This window comes from Mytilus galloprovincialis, chromosome 13 (assembly GCF_965363235.1).
Source record: "Mytilus galloprovincialis chromosome 13, xbMytGall1.hap1.1, whole genome shotgun sequence".
Classification (NCBI taxonomy): domain Eukaryota; kingdom Metazoa; phylum Mollusca; class Bivalvia; order Mytilida; family Mytilidae; genus Mytilus; species Mytilus galloprovincialis.
In genome coordinates this window covers 5762782-5783953 of record NC_134850.1, presented here as the reverse complement: position 1 = coordinate 5783953, position 21172 = coordinate 5762782, and the positions used below count along the sequence as shown (strand labels likewise).

The window sequence follows — 21172 nt, the reverse complement described above, 5'->3', positions numbered from 1 at the left end:
ATGTTGACTTATTTGTAGATCTTACTTTGCTGAACATTATTGCTGTTTACAGTTTATCTCTATCTATAATAATATTCAAGATAATAACCAAAAACAGCAAAATTTCCTCAAAATTACCAATTCAGGGGCAGCAACCCAACAACCGATTGACCGATTCATCTGAAAATTTTAGGGCAGATAGATCTTGACCTGATAAACATTTTTATCCCATGTCAGATTTCCTCAAAATGCTTTGGTTTTTGAGTTATAAGCCAAAAACTGCATTTTACCCCTTTGTTCTATTTTTAGCCGTGGCGGCCATCTTGGTTGGTTGACCAGGTCACGCCACACATTTTTTAAACTAGATACCCCAAAGATGATTGTGGCCAAGTTTGGATTAATTTGGCCAAGTAGTTTCAGAGGAGAAGATTTTTGTAAAAGATTACTTTAATTAACGAAAAATGGTTAAAAATTGACTATAAAGGGCAATAACTCCTAAACGGGTCAACTGACCATTTTGGTCATGTTGACTTATTTGTAGATCTTACTTTGCTGAACATTATTGCTGTTTACAGTTTATCTCTAACTATAATAATATTCAAGATAATAACCAAAAACAGCAAAATTTCTTCAAAATTAACAATTCAGGGGCAGCAACCCAACAACCGATTGACCGATTCATCTGAAAATTTCAGGGCAGATAGATCTTGACCTGATAAACATTTTTACCATGTCAGATTTGCTCTAAATGCTTTGGTTTTTGAGTTATAAGCCAAAAACTGCATTTTACCCCTATGTTCTATTTTTAGCCGTGGCGGCCATCTTGGTTGGTTGACTGGGTCACGCCACACATTTTTTAAACTAGATACCCCAATGATGATTGTGGCCAAGTTTGGTTTGATTTGGCCCAGTAGTTTCAGAGGAGAAGATTTTTGTAAAAGTTAACGATGACGGACGACGACGGACGCCAAGTGATGAGAAAAGCTCACTTGGCCCTTCGGGCCAGGTGAGCTAATAATAACAAAAAAATGCAAAATGTTGTTCGAACTACCAATTCAGTGGCAGCAACCCAACAATGGGCTGTTAGATTCGTCTTATAATTTCAGGGCTGATAGATCTTGACCAATTGAACCATCTTACCCCAAGTCAGATTTGCACTAAAAGCTACAGTTTTTAAGATATATGCCAAAAACTGCATTTGAGCCTTATGTTCTATTTTTAGCCATGGCTGCCATGTTTGTCTATGGATCAAAACTTCAGATACAATTTATAAACTAGATACCCTAAGGAACATTAATATAAGTAGTTTCAGAGGAGAAGATTTTTAAAATAGTTTACGACCACAGACAATGTTGAAAGACGATGGATGATGATGGATGCCAAGTGATGGCATAAGCTCACATGGGGCCCTTTGTGCCCCAGTGAGATAATAAAAAGGATATATCATAGTGACTTCTAAATGACATGTTGTTAAACTTAATTCAAGGATAAGTTACAACATGGCTCTTCCAACATACAAGTATCTGATAAAAGAACTGGATAGAAGAGTTGTCTCATTGGAACTCATACCACATCTTCTTATTCACATTGAATAAAATCTAATGAGGGTCTGGATGGGGGATCTGTTATTCTGTAAACGTTTAATTTTCACCCCTTTTTTCTCTAATCTTCAAAAAATTAACCCCTTTTTTCTCTAATCTTCATTTTATTTGCCCGTTATTTTCTAATCTTCATTTTTTAAGGGCATTATTCTTTAATCATTTAACCCCATCCAAACCCTCTCTAATGCATGTAAATGAAACATGAAATTTTGGTGAAAGTGACCTACATTTTGTTGGAGCCTTTCTTTAACTAAAGTTTATCCTGATGTTCAGTACTTGTTGTTTGTTAATGTGGTTCATAAGTGTTTCTCGTTTATTATACTGTGGATGCATTATTATTCGTTAGATACCAATTTTCGTGGATTTCATTGGAGCAGATGAACCACGAAATTAAATGTTCAACAAATACCCAATTTTCCTCAGGCTTGTATGCAGATTTCGCCAAAGCCACGAAATTAAATATCCAAGAACATGCAAGTTTTCCTCAATCCACGAAAATAAATGAATCCACAGTATAGATTAGAGTGTTTTGAATGGTTCCCTACATGTAATTTTTGGGGCCCTTTATAGCTTGATGTTGATGGTGAGCCAAGGAGCCGTGTTGAAGACCATTAATGGTTTACTTTTACAAATTGTAACTTGGATGAGAGAGTTGTCTCATTGGCACTCATCCAACATCCTATATCTATTGTATATCACAAACTGAGACAAAAATACTCTAAAATGTGAGTCAGGTTACTATTCTACTCATAATCCACTAAAAAACTACATAAATGTCAAGTGACATGATATTCGTGTGTAATAAACGCTTTTTCAACGGTTTACACGCGAGGATTTTGTCACATGGCGTGTACACGCTTTTCATCACTTTACACGCAAAACTACCAATTGTACAATATATGTGTTTCTGGAATAACAAATTACGCCAAATTTTGATTCCATTATTACCTGTTCCCATTCCATTCTGTTAGAAAATGGATCTGTGTCAAGCTCTACTCTTATATCCTGAAAAGTAGAGTGAAGTGATAACTACTCAACAATGAGAAATGTAAACAAATATACTACACAGCTACTATTGCATAGGTACTATTTCTGTACTAAAAATATTTACTTTTAATATTCAGTACTCTTTTGTTACCTTAAAATTATTGTAATATATAGGTACCTGTTTTTTACAGTACTTAATTTGTACTTGAAATTTAGGTACTACAGATTTTTGGTTACTACCGTTACATTTTCAGCATTTTGAAAGTTTTTCTATTTCAAATCTCTTAAAATTATGATTTTCAAACATGGAATATTGTATTATTTCTGTACCAAAATATTTAGTACAAATCAAGTACTGTAAAATAAAAGTACCTATATATTACAATAATTTTAAAGTAAAGAAATGGTACTAAATATTAAAAGTAAATTTCCAGTACTACATATTTTTAGTACAGAAATAGTACCTATGCAAAAGTAGCTGTGTAGTAAAATAACCATTTATAGAACTGAAATTTTATAAGTGTTGTTAGCTTTAGTGGCAACATATTTAATAAAATAGATAACTAGCTTGAATAGCAAAAGGTGTCATTACCATATAATACAATATTTCAGAAATTTTCCCACCTGCTTATGTATATGACTAGCTCAAGAAAAGGAAGAGTTTAATTTAAACATTTTTTATTTGTATGACTTACCATATGAAGAACTTTTCAAATATAGAGAGAGTTGATATCATATTTTCAATTAGTAAACAATGTTTATAGCTTGCCTTTCTGTGTGAACCAAGGCTTCATGTTGAAGACCATAGTTTGATCTATAATTGTCAACTTCTTACACATTGTGACTTGGATGGAAAGTTGTCTCATTGACCCTCATACCACTTCTTCTTATTAATAACTTACACTATAACTCATTTTTTACCTTGACAAAGTTCATCCTTTCCATGTCATTCATTGGTCTGTATGGAGGAGGTGGTGAAAACATTCCCTCAAAATCCTGTAAAAAATAGTGAATTTAACATCAAATCAGAAAATTTCGGTAGATATAATACTGTTAAATATGATAAAACAATATTATCAATTTGACACAGTTTTCAGTGGCGGATCCAGAAATTTTCATAAGTGGGGGCCCACTGACTGACCTAAGAGGGGGCCCGCTCCAGTCACGTTTCAGTGATTCCCTATATAAGCAACCAATTTTTTTCCCAAAAAGGGGGGGGGGGCCCGGGCTCCCTGCCCCCCCCCCCCTAAATCCGCCTATGGTTTTTTTTGTGTTTGATAAACATCAATGATGCAGGAACCTTGCATCTCATTTTATATACAACTTTTAGTTTATAGTCAAAGATCCATCTTTTTTAATACTCGTATAATTTGTTTTGGTTGCTGTCTAACCAACGGTCCACAAATCAACAAAGAAGCCTTATTGGCTTCAGAATTTATCTGTACCTTATATTGACTACTGTTTTAGTCAAGATTTTAAAAAGAAAACCTTTAACTTCAGCAGACGATAGGTTCATATCTCCAAATTGAAAAAAAATCTCACCCAGACACAATATCTTATCTATAGAACCATTTAGCTGGGCATGTTAAAAATTGACATCCATAACAAAATTATTTTCAAGAAATGTAGATTTTTGTCACTCACTAAGACTAACCAACTCACCCTTTCACTATCTTCATAATCAGATAAATTTTGATCTGCAATTGTAAAAAATATATGTCATATGAAAAATACCATTAAAAAGCAGTGCAGGCAAAAAAATCCTGTTCAGTTGTAATAATACAAAGTATAACAATAAAGTGTTGTTTCATGATCCTGTGAAGCTGAAATTTGGATCACAACATAACACCTATTCAACTTTCAAAACATGTGAGGCGAAAAGCGTTGTTCCTTTATTGTATGTCAGTCCAATAAACAAATGGGCGTTGTTCCTTTCATTGTATGTCAGTCCAATGAACAAATGGGTGTTTTTCCTTTCATTGTATGTCAGTCCAATAAACAAATGAGCGTTGTTCCTTTCATTGTATGTCAGTCCAATAAACAAATGAGTGTTGTTCCTTTCATTGTATGTCAGTCCAATAAACAAATGAGTGTTGTTCCTTTCATTGTTTGTCAGTCCAATAAACAAATGAGTGTTGTTCCTTTCATTGTATGTCAGTCCAATAAACAAATGAGTGTTGTTCCTTTCATTGTTTGTCAGTCCAATAAACAAATGAGCATTGTTCCTTTCATTGTATGTCAGTCCAATGAACAAATGAGTGTTGTTCCTTTCATTGTATGTCAGTCCAATGAACAAATGAGGGTTGTTCCTTTCATTGTATGTCAGTCCAATAAACAAATGAGTGTTGTTCCTTTCATTGTATGTCAGTCAGTCAAATAAACAAATGAGTGTTGTTCCTTTCATTGTATGTCAGTCCAATGAACAAACGAGTGTTGTTCCTTTCATTGTATGTCAGTCCAATAAACAAATGAGTGTTGTTCCTTTCATTGTATGTCAGTCCAATAAACAAATGAGTGTTGTTCCTTTCATTGTATGTCAGTCCAATAAACAAATGAGTGTTGTTCCTTTCATTGTATGTCAGTCCAATAAACAAATGAGCGTTGTTCCTTTCATTGTATGTCAGTCCAATGAACAAATGAGTGTTGTTCCTTTCATTGTATGTCAGTCCAATGAACAAATGAGCGTTGTTCCTTTCATTGTATGTCAGTCCAATGAACAAATGAGTGTTGTTCCTTTCATTGTATGTCAGTCCAATAAACAAATGAGTGTTGTTCCTTTCATTGTATGTCAGTCCAATGAACAAATGAGCGTTGTTCCTTTCATTGTATGTCAGTCCAATAAACAAATGAGCGTTGTTCCTTTCATTGTATGTCAGTCCAATGAACAAATGAGCGTTGTTCCTTTCATTGTATGTCAGTCCAATAAACAAATGAGTGTTGTTCCTTTCATTGTATGTCAGTCCAATGAACAAATGAGTGTTGTTCCTTTCATTGTATGTCAGTCCAATAAACAAATGAGTGTTGTTCCTTTCATTGTATGTCAGTCCAATGAACAAATGAGCGTTGTTCCTTTCATTGTATGTCAGTCCAATAAACAAATGAGCGTTGTTCCTTTCATTGTATGTCAGTCCAATAAACAAATGAGCGTTGTTCCTTTCTTGTATGTCAGTCCAATAAACAAATGAGTGTTGTTCCTTTCATTGTTTGTCAGTCCAATAAACAAACGAGTGTTGTTCCTTTCATTGTATGTCAGTCCAATAAACAAACGAGTGTTGTTCCTTTCATTGTATGTCAGTCCAATAAACAAATGAGTGTTGTTCCTTTCATTGTTTGTCAGTCCAATAAACAAATGAGTGTTGTTCCTTTCATTGTTTGTCAGTCCAATAAACAAACGAGTGTTGTTCCTTTCATTGTATGTCAGTCCAATAAACAAACGAGTGTTGTTCCTTTCATTGTTTGTCAGTCCAATAAACAAACGAGTGTTGTTCCTTTCATTGTATGTCAGTCCAATAAACAAATGAGTGTTGTTCCTTTCATTGTTTGTCAGTCCAATAAACAAATGAGTGTTGTTCCTTTCATTGTATGTCAGTCCAATGAACAAATGAGTGTTGTTCCTTTCATTGTATGTCAGTCCAATAAACAAATGGGTGTTGTTCCTTTCATTGTATGTCAGTCCAATGAACAAATGAGTGTTGTTCCTTTCATTGTATGTCAGTCCAATAAACAAACGAGTGTTGTTCCTTTCATTGTATGTCAGTCCAATAAACAAATGAGTGTTGTTCCTTTCATTGTATGTCAGTCCAATAAACAAATGAGTGTTGTTCCTTTATTGTATGTCAGTCCAATAAACAAACGAGTGTTGTTCCTTTCATTGTATGTCAGTCCAATAAACAAACGAGTGTTGTTCCTTTCATTGTATGTCAGTCCAATAAACAAATGAGTGTTGTTCCTTTCATTGTATGTCAGTCCAATGAACAAATGAGTGTTGTTCCTTTCATTGTATGTCAGTCCAATAAACAAATGAGTGTTGTTCCTTTATTGTATGTCAGTCCAATAAACAAACGAGTGTTGTTCCTTTCATTGTATGTCAGTCCAATAAACAAACGAGTGTTGTTCCTTTCATTGTATGTCAGTCCAATAAACAAATGAGTGTTGTTCCTTTCATTGTATGTCAGTCCAATAAACAAATGAGTGTTGTTCCTTTCATTGTTTTTGCCATCAGTTGTGTAATAACAACTTTTCCTTTATGTTATCCTTCAATATGTTTTGGTTTTTAGACTTGTTAAGAAATAATTTAAGGGCTAAAAAGACAACTGTAAGACTCATAAAACAAACCTGAATTAATATAAAACTAGAGTTAAATCACTGATTGAGGCTATTAAACTCCCAGGATATAGTTCTGAAACATTAAAGGATTTAGTGTTAAGTTACTTCATATTTACAATTTAAAAACTCCTGACCTATAATGAGATAATACAAAGAACTAGAAGTATATTTGATATTGAAAAACTCCTGATACATACTGAGGTACCAAGAAGAAGTTTCTGGAACATATGTAAGGTATAAGAAATTAATCTTACCATATTTGAGGTTAATAAACTCCTGGGACATGATGGAAGTAACAGTAGAAATAGACCTGGTATCATCTTCCGCTTTATAATCATATTTTTGTGGCTCCTCGTGGCAAAGGATGTACTTCAATACCCACTTGAAATGGCCACTGTAAATAGAAAATGTTCCTGAATAGGTAATCATTAAAAATAAATAAAAAATGGTCTAAATGTCCCAAGATGTAAAACAAATAGGTCTCCACAACATTATTTCAACAATTACTTTTTAAAGAAAACCATTCTTACAATATAAACAAAAGAAACATTATTTCAAAACTAACTTAAAGAAAATCATTCTTTCTATGAAAAGTAGAGGCTTGGTGATAACTTAAGTATGCAGATTTTCATTTATAGAATTAATTTTTGAAGGTTTTTTTAAATGAATTGTAACAGAAGTAAACAATATATCTTTGAATGAAATAATGAATCTTTTATGCAAAAGCATAGACATGCCATTTTAAAATTAACAGCCATTATTATATAATATAAAACATAAATATACAGCAGAAAACAACAGTATAATACAATAATATATAAAGTTATGTGACTTTTTTAGATTGAATATTCCATGCAGCTTTTAAAGTTACACAAAAAGAAGCCAAGCGATAACTTATCAAGTGTGCTTATTTTCATTCACAGAATTAATTTTCAAAGGCATTTTTAAATGGATTGTAAAAGAAGTAAACATTTAATCTTTGACAATGTTTTTGTCAAGTCCTACCTTTTCTTGACTTTCCATCTGTACAACAAGCCAAGAATAATGAGGATTAAGATTAGTGCCCCAATAGCTATCAGGGCAAAGACCCATGGGGGCAGGGCGTCACAATCTGGGTCGCTGACATGGCATGCACAGGTGTAAGAATTGATTCCATCGGTACAGACGTATGGACTGTCACACGGATTGGTGGCACACTCGTCAATATTGATCTCACAGAACTCTCCTTCCCAACCTGGCTCACACAGGCAGTAATAGTACTGGGTGAAATTAGTGGCTCTTTGGACATCTTGGCAGGGATAAGGACTGCCTGTCTTGGCTGAAATGAAAATGATACATAGTATCATGTATTAAAAAGAACAAAGTATCAATATCCCTGGCGTTGCACTTATTTATTTGCCCAAATCTGTCCCTCTTGTATCTTTCAACCCTCTTTTATAATGAAAAATATTTTTTTTCCCAGCTTATAAAAAATATCTTTCAAGAAATGTCATTTTTAGATCCCTTAAAAACCTTATTTTCAATATATTTCTATTTCCAAGAGAAATAACTCCTGTAAATAAAGTTTGTTTGCACTCTTCCAATACCTTCTTGAAAGCAGTCTAATGCTTGATATAAACTTCATAAGAACTTATGTGTTAGGTTTTTTTTAGGGTAAATGTTCAATGAAATACTCATTCCTATAAGGTTGTATGCAGATATTGGCAAAACCATGAAATCAAATATCTAAGAAAATGTAAGTTTTTCTCAATTCACGAACTTTGGTATCCATGAAAATAAATGAATCCAAGGTATTATTTTTTTTAGTGACAAAACTTACGTTGACAATCTCCATGACTGTAACAAGGTGACATGAGTATAACAAACTGTACGGTGATTACATCTGATGTCATGTTATTCTCATCCTGTATGTAAATCTTTATTTCATCTATACCAGATTCATTGTAAAACTGGTTATAGAAAAGCTCCATATATAACCATGCTGCTTTTTCTGGTTCCTTGTTTAGACCTAAATTGCCACATGGAAATATTGTTTGCTGAAAATTTAAGTATAAAGAATTAATAATTAAAAAAATTAACGTAATTTTCATTAAAATGTATGTGGGACTGGTAAGATGGGAATTTAAGTTATTGAATGTAATTATGGTTCTTTTTTCAGTATGCGTTTAGGGAGCTACCATTTGATTTTTATGGGGGGGCTAGGATGAAAAATTTTGTCCTGCATTTTTTTTTAGCTGTAATCTCTGTCCTGCCTTTTTATTTTTCACTCTGTTTGGTCCTGCTTTTTTTTTTTTTTAGTTTATCCAGACTTTTTTTTACCTAAATTGTCGTCCTGACTTTTTGTTTTGGCAATTGTCTCATCCTGCCTTCTTTTTTTACTCAAAACTCCTGTCCTGCCTATTTTTTTCAAATTTCATTCTAGCCCCCCCCCCCATAAAAATCAAATGGTAGCTCCCTTATTGCAATCATGCAAAATTATCTAAAAAATGGTTCTTGGTTGTAGGGATATTTTGAAAATCCCTTCCTATCCTTCCATATACATTTTAATGGAATATCATTTATATGGTTATTATTTTCATTGCTTGTGAAATAAAATTGAGAATGGAAATGGGGAATGTGTCAAAGAGACAACAACCCAACCATAGAACAGACAACAGCAGACGGTCACCAATAGGTCTTCAATGCAGCGAGAAATTCTCGCACCCGGAGGCATCCTTCAGCTAGCCCCTAAACAAATATCTATACTAGTTCAGTGATAATGGACATCATACTAAACTCTGAATTATACACAAGAAACTAAAAAACATAGTTTATTCAAGCAGACTGAAATTCACAGTCTTAAGGTGGTACCTAACACTTCAGGGAGATAACTCTGTGAAGTCAGCTAAACGTTTTCATTACGTTGTGTTGTAAAAGGAATATTAAGCTTCTCATTGATCAAAATTGGTGTTTGTCAAACTGCTATATAACCAGTGTAATTTTTCTGATAAAATGGTTGGTTCAAATTTTTTGGAATTTTTTATATTTTTGTTAATGGGTCAAAGTAAATACTTTGTCAAAATTTTATGAAAATTAAACGAGTCAAATTAATTTTAGTGAAAGTGTTGGGTACCACCTTAAACTAAATTGAAAACATGTATTTCTTGCTTAGAAGTAATGCTAATTATAATACAACAAACTATTCACAGTTTCACAGTAACTGAGCTTATACCTCTCTGTCTCCTATTGGAGGACAAGTTGTTATATTTGGTGCAGTATTTGATTCCTCTGTCATATTCAAAATACCAAATGATGAATTCTGGGTAATAAGTATAAGATTGTCCTCAATCTCCACATCATAGGCTCCTAGAACAGCTATCCAAACAGGGGACCAGTTATCTTCATTTACTTCTGTCTTTTCTTCCAAGTATACCTGTATAAGAAAGAGGTTGATTGACATCTGACTGTTCACAAGATTTAAAATATCATTTCATTTTCCTCCAAAAAAATTGTTTCATAGATTTATACAGAAACTTTCATTGATCCAGAAAAACATCAAGGAAGGGAGATCATTGTGATTTTGCCAAGTATGATACATGTATAACATATTGATAGGATTTTTGTGTATACAACATATGATCTTTGACTAAATTTCAGCAGGGTTGAGACGAAAAGTTTTAAACAACAAAACAATTTAAATATTTGTATGTTTTTTCGAATTTCAAGTTTGCATATCCATGTGGTATCTTTTGCCTCTCTTTGACAGGAAAACACAGAAAATTTAAAATCAAGGAAACAGCTTTCTACTGTCTACATCAGAAACTCACATCCAAATGTGCAGTGCTGTGTACTACATATATTTGGATTCATTCATTTTAGTTGGTACCCATTTTCAAGGAATAAGGAGAAATACCATTTTTTTTTGCTTTTATTGTTTAATTTGTCTGATTTGAAGACTTAACCCTTTCACCGATTGCTGCCCAGACAGAAGCTACTCTGAGACGATGGCTTCCCTGGCTACTATTACTCAAGTGGGAGATCTTCATAATAAATGTCAATAAAAACTTGTTTGTAGTTATTTGTGTATTTATTTCATTCACTAACACCATGTTCACAGTTTTATTCATGTTTTAATAATTTTTTCTTCTTAAAATATTCAAATTTTCAAATTTTCGGCATTTTCTAGGTGAAATTCTCAAAATTCTGCTCTTTGACCCCAAATCGTAATTTTTTAACCCAAAACGGCAAAATTTTGAAAATTTTTATGAGGCTGTACAAATTCCTCACACTGAACGATGTCCATTGCAAGTGTTTTGTACTTAAAACCACATTTTATGTCAAAAAAGTATACTAGTTTGGCTTCAATTCTTCCATATTCTTTCAAAAAAAATGTTCCCTCATTTCAAATTCTCGTAAATTCCGTAAATTTCCTCTGATTTTGACACGGTTTTCAACAAACGGAAGCGCAATGTTTACACTTTCATCCGGGTATCCATCAAAGAAAGATAACTCATGTTTGCACTGTTTTAAGCGGGAAACATAAAAGAGGTATTCCGATCCCGGTAAAACGGGACTCATCGTCAGGGGAAAATTGTAAATGGTTTAACATTTAAATTTGTGGTGTTCCAGCTACTATGAAAATTAGTATCCAACAAAAATAATGAATCTGCATAATACAAAAAAAACCAACTTACAATAATGGGTTCTGTTGGATCAGCTCCTAACAAAGTTTCTCCGTACTGAGTGAGGAATATCACTGGTGGATCAAACAGATCAGTGACATTGATCCACAGATACACAGTAGTACTGAGTGGTGAAATATCTGTCCCTGTCTGATTCTCTAGTAAAATGACAGGAATAATCTCTAACCCTGTACAATCTTCACATGGTGTGTACAGCAACCTGAAAAAAAAACAATAGAGAAAGATGTGACAAAAATATTCATGGGACAAATGGACAGACTGACTGAAGAACAGACAGAGGTAAAATAGTATATCCCCCAAAAAAACATTAGCAACATGTCCGATATAATAATAAAACAGAAGGATATTGTAATAAAAATGTCTGAAATTGACATTTTGGAAATATTTCTTATCTATAAAATTGAGACTGGAAATTGGTAATGTATCAAAGAGACAACAACCCTGTTCAAAGAGCAGACAACATACATTGTGACTAGGGGCCCATGTGGAATAAAATACAAATCATTTGTGAAATGCATAATCTTATTCCATCTTACTTTGCAGACAATCATAACTTACAATCCTTCCACTGTTAAAGTTGGAGTACCCATATCATAGGTTTCTGATGAATTCAAATAAAACAGAACTTGGTCACCTTCCTGGTCTATGGCCTTCAGAGGATACTGTAAGGTACCTGTGTAAATATAATATCATGTCCTTACTTGTATGAAATAAAGTACACTACTAAAGAATACAGTAGATATTATCATATTTGATAACATAGACAAGTGCAAGATACACAAAAACACAAATAAATGTCATATTTGGGTGCAGTCATTTTGTTCCAACTGCTTGTTGTAAGATGTATAATTTGCCTCAAGCATTAGTTTTTACAGGTACCTATATAAAGTCCTTCCTATATCCGTCCTTATTATATTATGGTTAGTATTGCAGGTTGTTAATTGGAGATGCAAGAGCTTGATATCGTTCGAGTAGACAGGAACAGGTTTTTATCATCTTAAGGTGAAACAGTATTTTTTTTAAAAGTAAAACTTTGTGAAATTCCTGGTTTTTAAACAAAAATTTACTAGCCCCATCAGACTACCATGATGAAAACTTAACTTGCCCTCCCTAATTTTTACTAGCTTCAGCCTAGTTGGCTAGCATCAATTCCTGCAAATAGGGAAAAGTAATGCACAAAGGTAGCATTGGCGCAAAAAAGACAAGATATCTGCCCTATATTTGTAAATCAAACTCTTACCTTCATCTTCAGAAAATGTAATATTTGTTGGTCCCTCAAGTTCTGGTGGTGTATTGACCAAGTCAATTAAAACCAAGGTCTTGGAGAATAGTGTCTCATACACAAAGAAATCACTGATCTGTCCATCTGATGAAGACCAAGTGTTACACACCTAAAATAGCAACAAATACAAAGTAAGTAGTTATTAAGATTTAGTGTTTAAAGACTTCAAAATAATTTTTGCATTCTATATAATATTGAAAGTAAAATGAATGGCGGAATTTGTTGTCTGGCTGAGGAGAAAAACTGTTTTTACAATCATTAAATACCATATCCTTGTACTATGGGTTTTTCATGCTATTTAGAATGCATTGTGACAACATTTTTTTCTTGAAAAACAAGCATCGTACAAATTCATATGACATACAATAAATTGCTTCGCCGAGTGCAACTGGATACGACCGCAGAGGTCCAACCCTGAACAGTTTGGACAAAAATGGACACAATATTCACGCTTGATACAGGTCTGAATTTAGATTGAAATTAAAATTTGACACATAATAGGTTTCTATCACAGAATAACTGTAGTCAAAGAACTTAGAATTGGTTTTATGATTTGAATTTATATTCAACTTTTTGCTTTAGTGTAATTCACTATGTTGTTGCCCCAACTTTTTTAAAGAAATTTTATTTTTAATTTCTGAAATCTGAAAATGTTGATTTTTACCTTCCTTTCTTACAGATTTATCGAAAATTTCTTTAAAAGAAGACACAAAATGTATGAAGAGGATATAATAGGTAAAAAAAAGTGGTTGTATAAAAACATACGAACTGACGATATATACACGGTGTGTTGACAGCAGTTCATTTTGATAACTTTTTTTTATCGGACTGAAACCTCAACATTTATACTTTTTCTTTATATTTACACTGTTTATAATGATACCTTAATTTTAATTGAATGATGGTCTGCATGAGTGCCATTTACTTCTAGATCTGTTACACCATCTACTCCCAAACAGGATCTGCTAGTTATCTCCCATTGTTGATTTCCTGTTTAAAATAAATTCAAATTTTACTAAGTTTATTGCAGGACTCATACCACACTTATTTTTACCATTATTCACAGTACTTTTCAATGTAAAATTTAAATCGATGCAAAAAAATTGCACCAGTTTAAAACTGAAGTAACTTCACCTTCTTATAATAACCATTATCATTATATTAAAATGAGTCCTAGCATATTTATCTTTATTATAAAATGTTAACAGTTTGTGATGACTCATTACTTTTTCTATAGATAGACTCGTTAAGGTGGCTCGGGTGTCTTCCTCCATCTTGGATTTTGAAGAAGCAGATAACTTTATGGAATAACCGTTTCATAAATGATATTGGATATGTTCCTTATGTCGTAACTACAATCCCCTTCCCTTTCATGAATGTGACCTACCGAATAAGACTATTTACCGGATTTGTAATCACATAAGCAACACGACAGGTGCCACATGTGGAGCAGGATCTGCTTACCCTTCCGGAGCACCTGAGATCACCCCTAGTTTTTGGTGGGGTTCGTGTTGTTTATTCTTTAGTTTTCTATGTTGTGTCATGTGTACTATTGTTTTTCTGTTTGTCTTTTTCATTTTTAGCCATGGCGTTGTCAGTTTGTTTTGGATTTATGAGTTTGACTGTCCCTTTGGTATCTTTCCTCCCTCTTTGAGAGTTGTATGTAATTTATGTTAGACTTTTGATATAAAATTAATATAGAAAATTGTGTGTTTTATCATAATTACAGCTGTAATTTCTCAAAAACACCTTGTTTGTGTTAGATCAATTTTTTTTTCAACTTTGCCAAATAAGGGGAGATAACTCAGATAAAGAAATTTTTATAATAGAAAGTGTTATGAATTTACCTATTTTGATATGTAGCAAGAAAACAAGTTTAGTGACCCCATTTTTTCTTTTTCTTATCTGTAAGCATGTTATCAGAGCAATCTTCTCACATTTTATCTTAAAGTTCTAATAGTACGTTTTCGTTTAATGACATAAAATTTGATTTTCCATGCATAATCTATACAAAATCTGACAATTTTGCACAACCTGTAGCGTGAAAAAAAGTGTGGTGACCCATACTTTTTAAAATACTTTTGAAAAAAGCATGATAAAAACTTCATTTTGAGAAGTTATCAAAAAATTCTATCAATTTTATTTATGACACCCTAGCCACCTTAAGTATTGTATATTTTGAAATTTTGCATGCTCATATCAATATTGTATTATAATTTATCATTATTGGGAGCTGACATCATAAGTGTGGTTTACTTGTGTCCAATCCATTTTACTTTGTGTAAATAAAATATGTTTTAACTAAATCAGTTTTTCTTAGTGCAAAAACGTACTTGGATTCCAATGTGTGATGATTATTTTCATTCCGTTGTCTTTATCATGTTCTGTGTTGTCATACTCCAGAGTAATGGGTCCTGGGTAGGGAACATGTCCAATGGAGGCCAGACCAAAGAGGAATTGACTTTGTACCCATCTGTGCAAAAAAAAAAGAATGCAATTAATTAACTTGATAAAAAGATGGAAATACTATGCCATTGTTTTATGATATGTAACATTGCCATTAAAGTGCGAGGTTTTACTAGATTCAAAATCAGGTTCAACCCACCATTTTTTCTTTAAATGTCCTGTACCAAGTCAGGAAAATGGCAATTGTTATCTAATAGTTCGTTTCTGTGTGTGTTTCATTGTCGTTTTGTTGTTTTGTTGCCCTTCAGTGTTTCTGAGGTTTCATTATTTTCCTCTTATACTGTGGATTCATTTATTTTCGTGGTTACCAATTTTCATGGATAAAGGAAAACTTTTATGTTTGTGAATATTTAATTTCATGGTTTTGCAGAAGTCTGCATACAAGCCTATAGAAAATTTGTCATTTGTTGAAGGTTTTATTTCGTGGTTCAACTGTACCCATGAAATCCAAGAAAATTGGTATCCATCCAATAATAGTGAATCCACAGTAGTTGATGTGTTGACCTCAGTTTTAGTTTGTAACCCAGACTTGTTTTCTCCCCAATTGATTTATGACTTTCGGTCTATGCAAGCGGTATAATACTGTTGCCTTTATTAACCAACTATTTAATTATGCTGAATGCTTTAGTTTCTGAAAAGGAGAGTTGAATCAAAGGAGAAGGTCCGGTAAGACCCCTTTTTGGCCCCAAAATATAACAGTTTTACAAAATTGTTAAAATGTAAACTTTTAGTTATTTATTGGACAGTTAAATGCTTCTGCTACATAAATATGGGCTGTTTTTGACCATACAATGCACATATATCGGGTTGTAGCACCATTAAGTCATGCTAAATTACTGAAATCTTCAAAATTCTAGCATTTTAGGTAAATTTTATATGGTTTCCGTGTAAAACGAAAGTGGCCGCATTCGTGTTCATCCTTAATATTGAAATGTAAGTTGTATTTTATGATAATGCATAACATATATAAAGGTTGTGGATGAACACGGATGCGGCCACTTTCATTTTCGACAAAAACCATCTGTAAAGTGACATTTTTCAGCATATTTGGTAGATTTTTCATATTTGAGCTTGAATCGGATCGTTTTTAATGACTAAATCAGTTAAAATCTTTCACATTAACTAATTGAATCAAGTGAAATAGACACTTAAGTGTTTAAAAAGTGGTCAAAATCTTTCGTCAGATGAAACTGAAATTTGAGGCCAAAATGAGTCCTTACCGGACATAAAAAAAAAAGACATCAATATAATACAATCATAGTATCATACTCCTTTCTTATGAATATATGTATATACTGACCTTCCATGTAGTAGTCTTTCCAGTTTATCTGTTGTGTTGTATGGGTTGACGATGTATGGTAGGAAACTGTCTGAGGCAGACGACAAATAGTTTTCTGTCAATGTTGCATTGTCCATTGGTTGTAATAACAAACTCTGTCCAATAAAAATTACTGCAAAAAAAAAGACATCAATATAATACAATCATAGTATCAACTGAAATCAAAAGTCAACAATTGTTTTATTATATAACATTTTTATCCTTAACCAGTTTTCTGGTATTTGCTCAGATACTCATTACATTTGAAATGTCTCACCTTCTTTACTAATCATTGATATTATGTTGATAGTCCTAAATATAAAGCTTTATTACAACTGTCACATAAACTTAATTAACCAATAAAACTAAACATTGACCAATGAATCATGAAAATGAGGTCAAGGTCAGAAGAACCATGCCAGGCAGGCATGTACAGCTAACAATTCTTCCATACAACAAATATAGTTGACCTATTACTTATAGTTTAAGAAAAACAGACCAAAACACAAAAACTAAACACTGAGCAATGAACCGTGAAAATGAGGTCAAGATCAAATAAAACCTGTGCGACTGACAAATAGATCATAAAATATTTCCATACACCAAATATAGTTGACCTATTGCAATTGGTATTAGAAAAACAGACCAAAACACAAAAACTTAACTTTAACCACTGAACCATGAAAATGAGGTTAAGGTCAGATGACACCTGCCAGTTAGACATGTACACCTTACAGTCCTTCCATACACCGAATATACTAGACCTATTGCTTAAAGTATCTGAGATATGGACTTGACCACCAAAACTTAACCTTGTTCAGTGATCCATGAAATGAGGTTGAGGTCAAGTGAAAACTGTCTGACAGGCATGAGGACCTTACAAGGTATGCACATACCAAATATAGTTATCCTATTACTTAAATAAGAGAGAATTTAAAATTGCAAAAAATCTTAATTTTTTTTTTCAAGTAGTCACTGAACCATGAAAATGATGTCAAGGACATTGGACACACATGTGACTGACGGAAACTTCGTAACATGAGGCATCCATATACATAAGTATGAAGCATCCAGGTCTTTCACCTTCTTAAATATAAAGCTTTTAAGAAGTTAGCTAACACCTCCACCGCCGCCGGATCACTATCCCTATGTCGAGCTTTCTGCAACAAAAGTTGCAGGCTCGACAAAAAATGGGAATTTACATGACTTAAAATACCAATAATTGATGTTGCTATGGAACATCTATATTTAGGTACAAGGACGTTGTTCCAAATCTTATATTAACCTCTCATGGTTTAAGCCGCTGTGAATATAATGATTTATCAAAGAGGATTTCTTATGCTATCAGCCAATGAGAACACAGAAAATTTATAGTCATATAATAAACATTAATAATACCTATTAATTAAGGCCTAGAAATTATCAAAAAGATGAGTAATAGCAATACATGTGATTTTCATTTTATTCTTGTAAAATATTTGCTGATTTTAAAAATGAAAAGATCAGAAACAGCTATTTTTCATATCCTCCTTTAGGACAAATTCTGTTCAGCTAATTGTTGGTACCTTGGTTGATAGTTGTCTCACTGGCAATCATACCATATCTCCTCATTTTTATATTAATAAATCACAAGTTCTCCTCATTTTTTTTTATCATTAAATACTTAGCTGACTATGTGGTATAGGCTTTGCTCATTGTTGAAGGCTGTACAGTGACCTATAGTTGTTCATTTCTGTGTCAATAAGTCTCTTGTGGAGAGTTGTCTCATTGTCAATCATATATTTATATTAACTTACAATCAGGAGTTTCAACTTTTATTTCACCGTTGTCTAGATGTCTCTTTTTTCTTCTACTATGGATAGCAGGATCAATATCTATTTGAATATCATGCCCATCTGAGTCACATGGAGAAGATGTAGAAGAAGGATGGCAAACAACTGATTTGTCATTAATTACAAGGACTGATGCTATCTGCAATGGTGTACATAACACTGCCTCATTACACACTTGTAGCATCATAAAGATTGTTCTTCCTGGCTCCATCTTAAAAACATTGTTATCATCACTAAGTCTTTCTGTTTCTGACAGAGAACTATCTTGTGCAGGATTTAACTCTGACAGTCTTCTGACGTCTGCTGTATTTATTGTCAGCCAGCCATTTTGTATTTTGATAGTTCCAGATGCATTATGGCCAATCCATGTGCATGGGAAAATATCATCTCTGAGTTCATCTGAACCCAAACACCAGTCTATGTAATGATAGAAAAACAAATTGTTCAACAATCATGACAGAAATTTTTATCTCACTTTTTTTGTCATGCATTTTATTCATTAAATTTTTCTAGCTATAGATGGCCTATAGATAGAGTAGCAAATGAACATTGTGAGAACTGATGATTATAGATAATTAAGCTTTTTATTATTAATTTCTTTTCAAGTTTGAGTAAATAAAGAACTTCATTAATGAAATATTTCCATTTAATTTCTATTGATTCGGAAACTGAAGGTTTGATGAACATAGAAAAAAATCACCTGGAAACCCCTCCCCGGTTCTTTGAAAACTACTTAAAATAAGATCAGGTTCTACCAAGAATAATTAAATTAAATTCAAAGTATTTGAAACAAGAATGGGTCCATAGTACACGGATACCCCACTTGCACTATCATTTTCTATGTTCAGGAGACCCTGAAATTGGGGTAAAAACTCTTATTTGGCATTGAAATTAGAAAGTTCATATCATACTAAAACATGTGTACTATGTCTCAAAATGATTGGACTTCAACTTCATCAAAAACTACCTTGACTGAAAAAAACTTTACCATGAAGTGGAACAGACAGACAAACAAACGAATGAACTAATGAACCCACAGACCAGAAAACATTATGCCCCTTTACTATTATAAGTGGGGCATAAAAAAAAAAAATCAGCTCAGAATAAAATAAAGATGGCCAACCTATTTTAAGCATACTAAGTCCTGTACTGAAACTTACCATATCTATAAATAGATTGATCTGTTCCCACTGTGAAGGTCATTCCCATTGAAGAATCAAAAAGTGTCGTCCTTGAACCATTTGGATAAATGTCAATACCATCAAAATCAGAAGAATCTGGAATAGTTACAATTACTCCATTCGCTGATGGTGGTTCTAGTAAAACTCTCACTCCTGTAAGAAACATATATCATAAAACACAACATCTAAAATCTTACTTAAACAAAAATAATTAAGTTTCATGCATTTTTTTGTTGTACCTTTTATAACTTTTTAAAGTTGGATAGCAAACCAAACTTTTTGTATTTAATTATAAAATACTGTAAACCAACTATATTTGGCTAATACTTTATTTTGCGTTTAGCACTTTCTAGTCCATTTCACGGCGATTCAAATTCAGTTTTCTTATTTACTTGATGAAGTTACATAAGGAATATAAATAATGTACAAAAATAAGTTGATTTACAGTTTAATGACAACCTCCCCCCATAAGGTTTTCAAAAATGTTATCATGCTATGACTTCCTCCTTCAAGAGTAAACTATTACCTGTCACATCAGTATGTGTAGCTTCAAGTCCTGCACCATTCTTACACCGTACTGACACATAATAGGTCTTATTGTTCTGTAGAACTCCTCCAAAGCTGTTGTTACTGGCTATCTGATCCTCCCCCACTGATGTCCAGGGCTGTAGATCCTCACTACCAACTGATGTACCTATAGACCACCAATTTTCCTGTAAGGTATCCAATAAAAATATTCAAATGTAGCTATCTTGACCTGTAGAATCTTCCAGCAATATACAGAATAGCACAAATAGAATTGTTTCATTACAATATGGCATATTTCACAGCATTTTTTAAAAACTGTTTTGTACTTTTCTCACAACTTTTTATTTCATTCCAAACAATTGATTGATTGCTTAATTGTGTATTCTTTTCAAAAATTGTGTTCAAATTGCAGCTCATGTGTCCTAATTCTGATTTAACTTAGAACCTACAGGCAGGTTTTGCTGATTTTTAGGAAAAATAATCCACACAATTTTAGGTAAACTTGAGAGTGGAAATGGGGAATACGGCAAAGAGACAACAACTCAACCAATGAGCGAAAAACAGCCTATGGACTCTAATTAGTCTTCAATGCCGTGAGAAAATCTGGCAACCGAAAGGTTGGCCATAGGTGGCACCTAAATCAAAATATATATGGTGTAGTGCTAAACAAAGAGTCACCTAATCATAAAACTTGACACAAATGATAAATATGGAAAATCTTTGTTAGAGCCCCTAAATGACAAAACAAAAATTGCACTCACCACAATCTGACTTTCTTCATCAATACATCTCCAAAATGCTTTGATTGTACTGTTTGATGACTGGAAGCTGACAGGAGTTAGTTCCCCTTGTTTAATGTCAATATACATTGGGGTCATCTGATCAAGGTCAAACCATGGTAATGTGTCATCAATATAAAACACAGATGATGATGCTTCAGCAGATTTTCCTGAACTTAAGACGGCTTTTACTAGAAACACAAGATATTAA

The 21172-nt window shown here is 33.0% G+C and overlaps 1 protein-coding gene across 1 annotated transcript in view; it reads right to left on the bottom strand.

Moving 5' to 3' along the window:
* Positions 1-21172, bottom strand: part of LOC143056293 (uncharacterized) — a 39026-nt gene that overhangs the window by 3012 nt on the left and 14842 nt on the right. Inside the window, exons 16-32 of the mRNA XM_076229382.1 lie at positions 20944-21152; positions 20181-20367; positions 19634-19807; positions 18438-18890; positions 16624-16774; positions 15191-15330; positions 13741-13847; positions 12816-12966; positions 12134-12248; positions 11567-11774; positions 10105-10305; positions 8713-8929; positions 7899-8211; positions 7148-7287; positions 4230-4264; positions 3489-3563; positions 2529-2585 (exon numbers count right to left, since the gene is read on the bottom strand). Coding sequence (XP_076085497.1) covers positions 2529-2585; positions 3489-3563; positions 4230-4264; positions 7148-7287; positions 7899-8211; positions 8713-8929; positions 10105-10305; positions 11567-11774; positions 12134-12248; positions 12816-12966; positions 13741-13847; positions 15191-15330; positions 16624-16774; positions 18438-18890; positions 19634-19807; positions 20181-20367; positions 20944-21152 — 2933 coding nt within the window. The remainder of the gene's footprint in view (positions 1-2528; positions 2586-3488; positions 3564-4229; positions 4265-7147; positions 7288-7898; positions 8212-8712; positions 8930-10104; positions 10306-11566; positions 11775-12133; positions 12249-12815; positions 12967-13740; positions 13848-15190; positions 15331-16623; positions 16775-18437; positions 18891-19633; positions 19808-20180; positions 20368-20943; positions 21153-21172) is intronic.